The sequence below is a fragment of the Plectropomus leopardus genome, chromosome 13 (genome assembly GCF_008729295.1).
Source record: "Plectropomus leopardus isolate mb chromosome 13, YSFRI_Pleo_2.0, whole genome shotgun sequence".
In the NCBI taxonomy this organism is placed as follows: Eukaryota; Metazoa; Chordata; class Actinopteri; order Perciformes; family Serranidae; genus Plectropomus; species Plectropomus leopardus.
The window spans coordinates 19,336,197-19,348,030 of NC_056475.1; the positions used below are offsets into that span (position 1 = coordinate 19,336,197).

General features: G+C 39.9%; 1 protein-coding gene across 1 annotated transcript in view; it reads right to left on the minus strand.

Annotated features, from left to right (window-relative positions):
* LOC121952136 (short transient receptor potential channel 4-like) overlaps positions 1–11,103 on the minus strand; it is a 30,464-nt gene extending 19,361 nt beyond the window's left edge. Inside the window, exons 1-3 of the mRNA XM_042498645.1 lie at positions 10,678–11,103; positions 4,990–5,204; positions 3,807–4,025 (exon numbers count right to left, since the gene is read on the minus strand). Coding sequence (XP_042354579.1) covers positions 3,807–4,025; positions 4,990–5,148 — 378 coding nt within the window. The 5' untranslated portion in view covers positions 5,149–5,204; positions 10,678–11,103. The remainder of the gene's footprint in view (positions 1–3,806; positions 4,026–4,989; positions 5,205–10,677) is intronic.
* Between the last annotated feature and the right edge of the window lie 731 nt (positions 11,104–11,834).

Genomic DNA, 11,834 nt, shown 5'->3' on the forward strand with positions numbered 1-11,834 from the left:
TCCAATAGTCTGAACCTAAGTGGTGGACTTATACCTCTTTTCCACCAACATGGAACGGATTCCGTTCTGGTTTGCACACCTGATTTTGAGCATTTTGAGCAGGGCATTTTGACCAAAATCAGATTTGTTCAGGACCTAAAAAGTTGTTTCCCAGCCTGAACCAAAAAATGTCAGGTTTTCCTTGACCTGAAGTGCAAACTGTGACAACATCAGTGGGCATGTCATATTCTACAGGTTAGAAAGAGAAGAAGGAGTCTTGCATGTAATAGTCCTCTATCATTAGTTGGTTCATGTTTGTTGGATAAAAAACAATATATGTAATAATAACTGAACAAAAACTTGCATGTAATCAGTGTGAACCTCCATGTTGCTACTACTGTTTTCTTCTGTTGAGCATTGTGCGACGCCCTCTGTTAACGACATATGCTTGAATACTGTGGTTCTGCTCAAAGTCTTTGGAAACGTGGGCTGATCTACTAGAAAGCACCAAGGCTTCAATAATCCTGATGGGCATCAGTTCAAGAACCGGACCTAATTTGGTGGAAAAGAGCTGTGACTGACGAGTCGATAGATAGACATTGCCATCCATTAAGCCATGTATACAATATAGACTGAATTTGCTTTTTTTTTTTTTTTTAACTGACACTAAAAGACAATAGATGTGAATGCACAAGTCACATTTACAACAAGATATGAAAAGTACTGTAGGCTCTTTGAGAAATGTTTCACTCTAAATTGGTCTTTTATGAGTAGAAACAGTCACCACCATTCTATGAGTAACACAATATGAAGAATCCTTAGGCAGGGGATTGGTTCATTTTTTCAAAAATGTTTCATCATCCGTTGTACACCCAAAAGTCATTTTTATCACAAAACACTAATTAGTTGCGTAGTTTACTCTCGGAGCAGTCACAGGGCAGCAGCAACTCCAAAGAGTGGCACAGAGCCATGTCTGAGAGTTGTCATATTTCGCAGAGGAGGGTGATCTAATAAGCTATATACTCTGTTCTGCACGTGGGAGGAGGAGGGACATCAAATAATCTACATCAAACAGCTTTGGCCTGAGACCAAGTACAGAGCAGGAGGAGCGCGGGCTGGTAGATGTGAAGTTATGATAATAGTGGAGAAAAGAAACGAAATTATAGCCCACTTGTCCGTGTAATGCATATTTGTTACTCATATCAGAGTGAGGCATCCACCGTCGGCACACTGATTAAAATTAGCCTCCACAAAAAGCAATGTCTTTTTGTTTTCACTGTGCTGCTTTTTTAAGCCTCCCCATTGGTTTTCACCTGTCATCCTACAACATCACAAACATTGTTTAGCTAATGCGGGTATAAAATGGGACACTGCAGTTCTGCTTTTGAATGACACTGCGGAAAATAAGCCCATGTTTTTGTGGATTCAAACGGGCATGACTGTGCTTAAATGTAGAAAGAAGAGGGATTTCCTCATTATCTTTATGTGCACATGATATTTTGGTTGCACAGTTACCCAAAAAACAATGAGAAAAGTGTGGACTATAAAAAGAAACACACAAAAACAAAGAAGCACCCAAAGGCCCTTATAATTGAGCAACACAGTGAGCTCCAGTGTTTGTGCCTCTGACAGATGCGTATCTGCACTCAGAGGATAATGCATGAAGCTGTTCAAAATGCTGATATCCAATGAGCTCCTTGGCGGAAAACAAATAAACTGCAACACTGTGAGATTATTACAAACGCATCATTCAGACAGCCTGCAAAGCAGGAAGACAAATACCCACAATTCTGGCAAAACACAGACTGAATCTTTGTCTAAATAAATCTCATAGAAGACACAGTTAGGATGCACTTTTCCCAGGCAGCCTTTTAATATAATCAATGAGCTTCTCTTGGGGAATTTGTTAGCGCTAAAGTAATCAGTTTCACAACCCGGCCATGACAGAAAGATGCAATAACTTACAAAGACAAGGAAAAGTGCAGCAGCTGATAGATGTCAAAGGGAGACTGTGTATTTTTGGCCTCTATCTCATTCCCCCCACATCCCTCTGACAAACACGCCTGAGCTACAATATCTCTTGTGCTCTCTTTTGTTCCCTAATTTTATTCCTTTCATTTCCCCCTTTTTTTACAATTTCACTTTATTCTATCAAAGACAAACGCAGAGCTTCCAACAGGACACAACAGGCACAGCAATAACATCCCCCTTCAGCTAATCGATGAAGCCCCAAAACAGCTGTTCCTTTGTGGTGTGTGGTGCATTACTGCTGAGAGAGGAAGAGATGTAAGAGATGTGTGTGTGTGTGCCTGTACAGTACAAGTGTGGCAGGAATAAGTCAAAGTAAATGCTCCTTGAGTGCAAAGCAATCAGTGCAAAGGGGCACCAATCTGAAATTAATTAAACCATATTTTGTTTTTGATTACAGTAATTAAAGCTCCAAACAGGCACCTCTCAAAGACAAAAGACAAGAAGAAAGGAGGTTTGTTAATGAACAGTGGTGAGATAATCTTGCTGAATTCTTGCAAAAATTTAATAATAATATACTGTAACTTTGAATAAAATATACATCATATTCTCTCCCAGTGAACGAACTCATTAAATCTCTTTCTGTGAGAACTGTTCTTTTGCCAAAAGAAGGAACAAGTCTTAGGAAGACAGCTTTTTGAAGTGTCAGCTTTTGTTGCTGCCAACAATACTGGGTCAATTATTTTAGATGGTGTAAAAAGCTCCAGGCAACGGCATGCAGCTTATGAGCTCCACAATGAATCCAGAATTTCACTGGATGACACTGCACTCTACCATTCACTTAGACCTGAAATTCCTCCTTTGATTTGGCACATGGGCCGCGGTGCACTTTGACCTCACTGATCAGTTTTCTGGGGTTTCCTGGCTTTCCTTGCCTTTCATTAAGTTATATAAATGACTATTCATACATCTTATGACAGGACTGGGCAATATATCAATACTGTATCAATATTGTAATATGAGACTTGATATCATCTTAGATTTTGGACATTGTAATATTGTTAGTGTTGTCTTTTCCTAATTTTAAAGGCTGCAATACAGTAAAGTGATGTAATTTTCTGAACTTACAGAGTATCCCCATCACGTTTTTCTGTTGGCCAATCTGAAAGCTAACTTTGTCCTGGTTCCCTCATCAAAAAGCCTATGTGATTTTGCCACTGGATTTTGGATTATTGCAAAAAATAAAGTCTGTGGTAAACCAACATTTGTGTTACTTACACATTTTGTTCAAAAAGATAATCTTCATTAAACTGCTTTCAGGATTTTTTAAGCCTAAATTCAGTTGCCACAACTTAAAGCTAATGCTGGGCTATAAGCAACCACACTATGATCGTGTGGTCACAATTCATTCATGAGGTAGCAGATGTTAGCTGCTGTTAGTGGGTTTTTTCCAGTAGGAAAGGGGCTTTATTTGCCTTTACCCACTGAGTCATTATATCCACATTACCAATGATTATTTATGAAAAATCTCATTGTGTTAATGTTTCTAAAAGCCCCAATAGTCAACCCCACAATATTGTCACAATATCGATATCATTATTATTGATTTGATAAACTATAACAAACAGAACCTAATTGATGGTAAAAATTCTAGAACGTGGTTTGGTTGCAGAAAAAAACTGGGAGAAAATAAGGATTTCTTTTGGAGTTGAAGTAAAGGCCAACAATCCTAGTTTCTCTCCCGCTATCCCCCCAGCCTTGTCAGCAGCTCACTGTCTGCGCACTGCCACACTGCTACCTCATGAATAAAGCACTCAGAATTTATAACTCCTTCCAACCCCCCTCAGTCCTCTTCTCACCTGCATGCCCCCACTGGGCTTTTTGTGATTTAACAGCAGCTCCACAGCTCCCACCACTTCCTTGCGGATGGCGTGCAGGAGGGCATCGCCGACGTAGACGCTGAAGCTCAGCAAGAGTTCAATGATTTCCAAGTTTTCATTCTCGATGGCAATCAGCAGAGCCGTGCGGCCAAGAGGGTCGATGCAGTTGATGTTGATCTTGAAGTAGATCTCTGCCTCCTGGCAAAATAAGGTTGTGATTAAAAGTCAGGGGTTTGTTGCAAGAGCAATGCTGGGACTTGGTTTAAAAGAACAGCATCGATTAGAAGGGAAATTAGTCATTGACACAGAATACACATTGATTTTTGTATGGAAATTTTAGCACCTTTCAGATCCGGCAGAGCAACTCAAAGTCTGCAGAGTTGTGATTTGAGAAAGCTGCACAAAATTTAATACATTGCCTTGAGTGAGGTTGTTTGAGGCTGAAGACTACAAGTTTAAAAAATGAAAAAGATATCTGAGAGTGTGAAGATAAGAGGAAGTACATTTACCTAGCTTGCTCGTCATCTCTGCTTGAGGCTGACAGCTAAAGGCTTTGTCAGCAACTAACATGCATGACTCTCTGATTTAACTGTCTGCAGTTGTGTTGCATTGTGGGTAATGTAGGCACCAATTTTTGACAAGGAAGGAGGATCTGTAGAATAAAAAAGACAATATAACCGAATGTGCAACATTGATTTTGATCCTTTAAATAAACTGTCCAATATGAATGTTATAGGAGTTTAATACTAAATTGTTTTTTAAGTAGTATCTTTGACCGTAACATTTTACCCTTTTTTTTCTCACCTTACTGTATTGCTATAGGACAAGTCCTCTATTTGTTTAAGGGTTTTTTACATCATTTTGGGCACTGCAGGTGCAGCGGGACAACTGAACAGCTGGTCTCTAGCAATATTTCCTGTCTGCTAAAGGTCTGACACCTGTCAAGGTAAATAAATGCACCAGATGTTATTGGAAATGAGTATGGAATAAACATGTCTGCACATGTTACTCACAAATCTCTTCTAAATGAGTCCAATTAGGTGGAAGCTTTAATTTCCACCCATTTATTGAGCCATAATATAGAGTTTCAGTGGCTGAATTCATTCATCCATTTACCGATGAAGTCACCAGTTTGTCCATGCATTTATACACATACACACACCTCCAGAGCCTGTTTGACACTTGCAAAGTCCCCCTTCTCCACAGCTCCGAGGTAGGCTTTCTCCAAAGGTGACAGCTCCGACTCAGCCCGCACAATTCTCAGCGGGATGCGGTCCCGGTATGAGGAGCTGTCAGTCCGCCGGTAGTACAGCTGTGACATCTCCCTGGCCTTCAGCTTACCAGCACTCTGCAAACACTGCTACAGCTGCTGCCAAGCTGGGGGAGTTCACACCAGAGGGGACAGGAGCAAAAGGTGTTACAGGAAGAAGACACTTGTTGTTGGTATTGAATTTCACAAGAAAAGATGAGGAGAGGAAGGGAGGGTAGAGGCAGAGATGAGAGGATTACGGAGACAGAGATATGAAGCTGCTAGAAGCACTGTCTGGTGGTTATATGCCTCTGTGAACCAGTCAAGTTGCAGTTCTAGTCAACATTCATGTCTGTCCAGACTCAAATGTAGCCATGCCAGTTAATAACGCTTCAAATATGAATGTTGCTGCAAAGAAGCTACATATTCTAAAACATGGATGCTACACACACCATCAGCAGGGCAGCACAGAGGATCTATACAATCAGCTCAGTTTCAAGTTGGGAACCCAGGATAAGTGTCACCAATTTAGTATCTGTTCAAAGAACCTACTTCTGTTCTCGAGTTATGATAATGACTAGTGTCCAGAAAAGGGTTTTTTCATAACATTTTGAAGTCACAGTGAAGTTGACCTTTGATTTTTTAAAATATAAAATGTTATCAATTTATCATTATCCTATTAGACATTTGCGAGAGATTTTGTCATAATTATCTAATGATTTTTTAAGTTATGGCCCAAAACATGTTTTGTAAGGTCACAGTGTCCTTTTTAACGTCAAATTCTAATCAGTTCATCTTTGAGTCGAGATTGACGCTTGTGCCAAATTTGAGGAAATTTCCCTCAAGGCATTCTTGAGATATCACTATCACAATAATGGGACAAATGGACAGATAACGCAAAAACATAATGCCTCTGGCCACAGCTATTGCCAGCGTGGAGGCATAAATAAAGTCTGGAGTATAATAATTTAACAAATTTTCAAACTGTATTAGTTGAATGTGTCCACTAGAAGTTGCGTGTTCTGTGTACAAGACCCCCAAATGGTAATTGACACAACAGTTATGTAACACACTGTGCTTTTCTTTTTACAGTAAGAGGTATCTTTCAATGACCGTGGAGCATTAAGCAATTTGCTTTTCCGTTGTCTCACATTACTCTTACAGAGTAATAAAAAGATGTAAATGTCACTGCACTGTTGTCCTTTCAGGTTAATCTAAACTAAGCAAAAGAAACGTAGGAAACGACTGCAGTGGTTGCTCCAACTTAACCTGTTTCACCGAGAATGTCCTGCATCCGGCTCTTAAGTGTTGCAGCTGAAACTGATGGTAAGATCTTTAATTCTTGGGTTACTAATGGCTCCAGTTAATGCCATTAGTGGCGCTTGCTAATTGATCCACATCAGCTGACTGGGAGGTTGCCTGGTGACAGCAAAATGACGCTTCCAGTGCTGTAGCAGCTTCACAGAAACAAGACTTCACAGTGACACTGTGCAGTGATTGTCTCCTAACAAGGCAGCAGTCCAGATCTCTTGGTTCTCTGGAATCTGGCAGTGGTGAGATCTACAAATACACTGTCAAAATAAAACACTGACCATGAATAGAAGATGAGGAAATGGTGTTTACAATTAAATAAATAAGTGGCATTTGCAAACTGTTTCTGTGACAAGATAATCCAAAAGATGAGGCAACCCTTTATTTCTATCTGGACCTCTTTAGATTATGCAACCATAATAATGAGCTCATTCTAAAAACATTATCATCAGTAGGTTGACTATAACCAGCACACAGATGCAAAAAAGAAAACAGGGAACATAAACACAAGGGATTGGTTTTTGCTCTAGAGGATTTAAAACCACATCTGATGCAGAGACGACACAAAAAAGGAGGCGCGGGAGTTGGAGAAGGTGAAGAACAAATCAGAGTAAAACCACTAATCCAGATAAAGAGGAAAAGGTTACATGTTACTAAATATAAAAAAGGAAGGAGTTCAAGTAGTGCATAATGCCCCTCTCTCTCTCTCTCTCTCTCTTCTCTCTCAGGACAACTCATTACTGCTCTGTGTCTGTTCAATAAGTAATGAGTAGATTAAGAGACTCACAGCAGCCCAATTAGTCTATAAGAACAAGAGGAAAAACAGCAATTTAATTTATAAATATGTGCAAAACTATCTGTGATGTGCCTATAGTGTTGTATTCTAAAATAGCAACTTTAAAGAAGTACTCCAACATTTTCAGAAAATATGCTCATTAGCATTTTTTTTACTGTGAGTTAGACAAGATGATTGATGCCACTCTCATCTCTGTATGGTTAATATTAAGTAAAAGCAATGACTCTATGTAAAGATTGAAAACTCTAAAATGAAGCCAAGATATTGGATATGGTCACTACCATCTAGTGCTGGTAAAGTCATTTGAAGCCAGGGATTAACAGTAGTAACTATCTCTGCTGTATTGAGTTCCCACCCATGCACCCCTCCAAACAATCGGGATCGGAGCTATTAAACGCGAGCCAACTGATTGGCATACACAACTGTCAACCATAATGTCAGACCCTTTTTTTTTTAGCACCAAATAACAAGATATAAACAAACTTATCAGAAAAAATAACACTTGTACATATATCAGCTCAATAAAAACTTCTTAAAATTACAGAAACCATCAATGGGAAAAATAATTTGGAATGTACTTTGAGTTTTTAAGTTCGACCCATTTCCTATTTGCAAACATCGAGAGGGCAGGCTTAATGACCTATACTGCAACCAGCCACCAGGGGGCGATCAAGATGTTTTGGCTTCACTTTTACTGAGCTGTTATGTCACCCATCTTTATATACAGTCTATGAACCAGAGCCAGCATGGGTTAGTTTAGCTGAGCACAAAGACTGGAAACAAGGGGAAACAGTTACCCTGGCTTTGTCAACATCAACTCTAAAGTTCTCTTATTAACATGTTAAATCTTGTTTGTCTGATCAAAGCCACTATGTGAAAAATAGACATTGTGGATTTACGGAGGTTATGTGACATGAGATCCCTCAATCTTCGCTTCTAATCTAATTCTCAGCAAGAAAGCAAAAAATGACCAAAATGTAAAACTACTCCTTAAATTGAGTTAACACGACACATTTCCAACTGACACGGTTTATCTTCTAAGTTTTAGCAGTACATTTTCTGAGGCAGGTGGCAAGCTTAATGTGGCTGTTCAGGTTTTGAACTTAATGTGCTGCAGGAATTTAAGATAGCTGAAATGCAAGTTAATAACACCAAAGTAGTGCATATCAAAGAAACAACATGCAATTCACTGTAGGCCGTGTTCCTAAGCAACATTTTTTCCCCATTATGTCACCTGTCATCGCTGCTTACACTCAAGGTGCCACTTTAATGCTGCAGAAATGCTCTCCGGTGCCCTTTAATTTCCCTCTATGAAGAAATAGAACTTCAAAAATTGTCACAAAAAGAAAGATTTGCTTCACTGAGAACTTTCTCCTACTGGGGAGCCCTTTTGGCAGCCGCGTTTCACACCTCATTTGAGATCCTGGGCATTAGTTTCATACTGCTGCAGCACCTTTGTGGTACAATTTCACTTTGATTCAAAAATACCCCTGAACTGGCCACACGAGGACCCTGTAGTCAAAAACACCAAATGACTTAAATCTTGAGAGGGTAAAAATCATGCAGTCTGCAGAGAATGTGCATGCACTACTGTAAGGAAGACTCACTAAAATTAGATCTTGAATGTGAGACTATAAGCCCACATCAAAGTAGCAAAATGATGACCGAAACATTCAATGTGTAGGATTTAGGGAGATATATCAGTATCAATTGAGTATAATAAGTTGGCTGTGTTTTCTTCTCTGTATAATAACCTGAAAATAAGAACTGTCATGTTTTTGTTATCTTAGAATGAGCTTTTTATATCTACATAGGGAGTGGGTCCTCATCCATGTAGTCCACCATGTTGCACTGCCATGTTTCAACAGTAGCCCAGAATGGACAAACCAAACACTGGCCAAGCAGCCCCTCTGCAACAAGCCAAACAGCAACAGAAAAACGGCGTAGATCACTTGGTCTGTTTATTTTAAAGAGGAAGAGACCTCAGCAGATAATTCGTCTCCCAGTAAAAACCTCCTGAACGTCCAGATCATAAGTTATCAGATAGAAAGATGATGATTCCACCTTGGCCCTTTATTGTATGTTATCCCCTCTCTTTTCCTCTTGCTTGACTTGTCATATCAAATAAAAGGCAAAAAGTCCAAAAATCAGTCTTTAAAAAAAGAAAAAGAAAAAAGAAAATAAGATGAGCACACGTTAGCAGGTTCTGGACAGGCCTCCCATCCATGATGTGCTGAACAGCATCTGAGAAACACTGATTTGTAAAATAAAACTGCTTTATTCTGTGCTTTTACTGGTTTTAATCACCTGGTCCGTTTGTTTTGGAGAGGAAGAGACCTCTGCAGATAATTCTGCTCGGGGTAAAAGCCCCCTATACAATGAACGCTGACGGAAGTTCACATTTGGCACAAGGGAAAAGTGTCAGCTGGTTTCAATCTGCGATCCTCACTGTCAGATGCCACTAAATCCTGTGAATTCTACACACTGCTCCTTTAAATATATTTAAATATTACATTAAAATATATTCAAAGGTCTTTTTTCTCTTAAAGTATGTTTTCCACTTTTAGCTATGGTCTCAATAGTCTATTCCACTTTTAGTTATGATTTATATATGGTTATATAAATATTGAGAAAGACACATTTTAGTGCTTGTTTGATGGATACCTCAGACATCATGTTTGTGATGTCACCTTGCCTGCTTTTAAGTGTTATTTTAATTTGGCTTTTTCTAGTGGGAAAAAACCACATGCAGATGTGATTGCTAATTGTGAACTTGGCAAAGAAACTGCCACAACATACAGCAGCTATAAAGTAAGGCTCTCCACCAGGAAGAAACACCAGCACCAGAGGATTTGTGGATGGTCTTCTGATATCTGTGTGCTATTGTTGAAACACACACTCAGCCTTCTGTGCGGAGGGCCCTTTCTTCTGGTATAATCACACTTTCCTGGATCAATACAAGATTTGGAAATAGAAAATCTGAGCTGTTTTGTTACACAGAGCGCAGCTCCACTCAAGTGTGATGGCACGGAACATGTTGAGCAAAATGTCTTTTATTTCTGAAAGTTGCATTGATTAAAAGGGCACACAATGCATAGATGAGCTCTCCAGTAGACCATAAAGCCCATTTACGGGAGCCTATCCTGTGTTTACAATGTCAGTAAAGCAGACGTAAAATTGTCAGCATTCGCTAATTAAGGACAACAGGTCTGTGCAAATTGGCAGACTGCAGTTTGTAGTGCATGGCGCCTGCGTGCACTCACAGGTGAGATCTTGACATTTTTATTTGTTTGTGCGCCAGAAAGGTTCCAGGGAACAGCGTGGATATGATATAAATAAAAATGGTTGTGAAAATAAGAGCGCGGCTCTTTTTTGTACTACCTGCTGGGGTACAGTTACAAGCCGAGGGATCCTAAAGGCACACATTTATCTTTACTCTACCAGAGTGAAAAAACCTTTAGCCTATAGGAAATTTTGAATTTTTAATAACTAACCTGTGGGATGTAGAGCATTGGAAGTTCGCCCATGGAGATCAATGTTCTTCCTTTGGATAATATTCCGAGGCAACATGCAGCCTGATAAAAACAGATGCTTAAAGCTTTGAAAAATTCATTCGTCTCAACTTCTTTCACTCAATAGTGAAAACTGCAGTGTGGATCTGCATGAAGACCCTGTTAATGTGTTGGTGCGCTGTGATGCCAGTCCGTCTTTTTTAGTCTAGGCTGCATTCTCCCCTCTCATTTTTTGGAGACTTGACAGTATCCCCACTGTACATCCAGTCAGTTTTCATCACGACTTCCATTCGGTTCCATTTGAGGGAGAAAAAAAACGCAGACCGGCGCACACCGCATTCAGCTCACCGCGCTACAAATCCTGGAGACGAAAATAAGCGACAACCAAGTTTCCTCGGCGGATTACACCTGGTTCGGCAAAGCGTCCAGTTCTCCCCAGGGCGTGTTTTTCACCAATGTTCTTTCCCGCTCGACTTATCCACCTGTTGGGGAAGATTGAGCGAAAAGCAGCGCCTCCAGGAATAAACGCAGAGCGGCCAGATGCCTGGCGAGTGGTCTGCGGAGCGCTGCTGCAGACTGGTCGTGCGCACTTGGAGACGCATTGAGCACTGTGGCACTGCAAGAGGGGGGGAAATCATCTAAACAAGCAACTCAGCCAGACATCCAGCCCTCTCCTTGAAACAAATGAAGATCACACTTAACACAACTACGCAATTCCAGTTTCCTATTTAGCTTTGCCTGTCTTAGGAATGAAACCCAAGACAAGAAACAGTGATAAATTATAGTGCGGATTATTCTAAGAGCACCAGACACAACCTGGAGTTTTTTTTTTAAATTTCCATTGGAAACCAGTGAAAGTCCTTAAAAATATCATCTGTTTTTGGCTGTTTTGAATGAAAGACAATTAAAACACGCAATTCTGTATTCAGCTCTTATCGTGAAAGCCTAAATGTTTACCTATATTTGATGGTGATCTGTTAAAAAAGAACAACATAATACAGTAAAGCCAAACACACATTATAGCAGGAATACTCAGGCTGCACCTGCGGGGCACTTTTGCAAGATAAAAGGAGCACGGGGCCAGTTTTCAATAACAATTAATATTTATCAGTATAAATACATTGACCTTTCGACGTTTG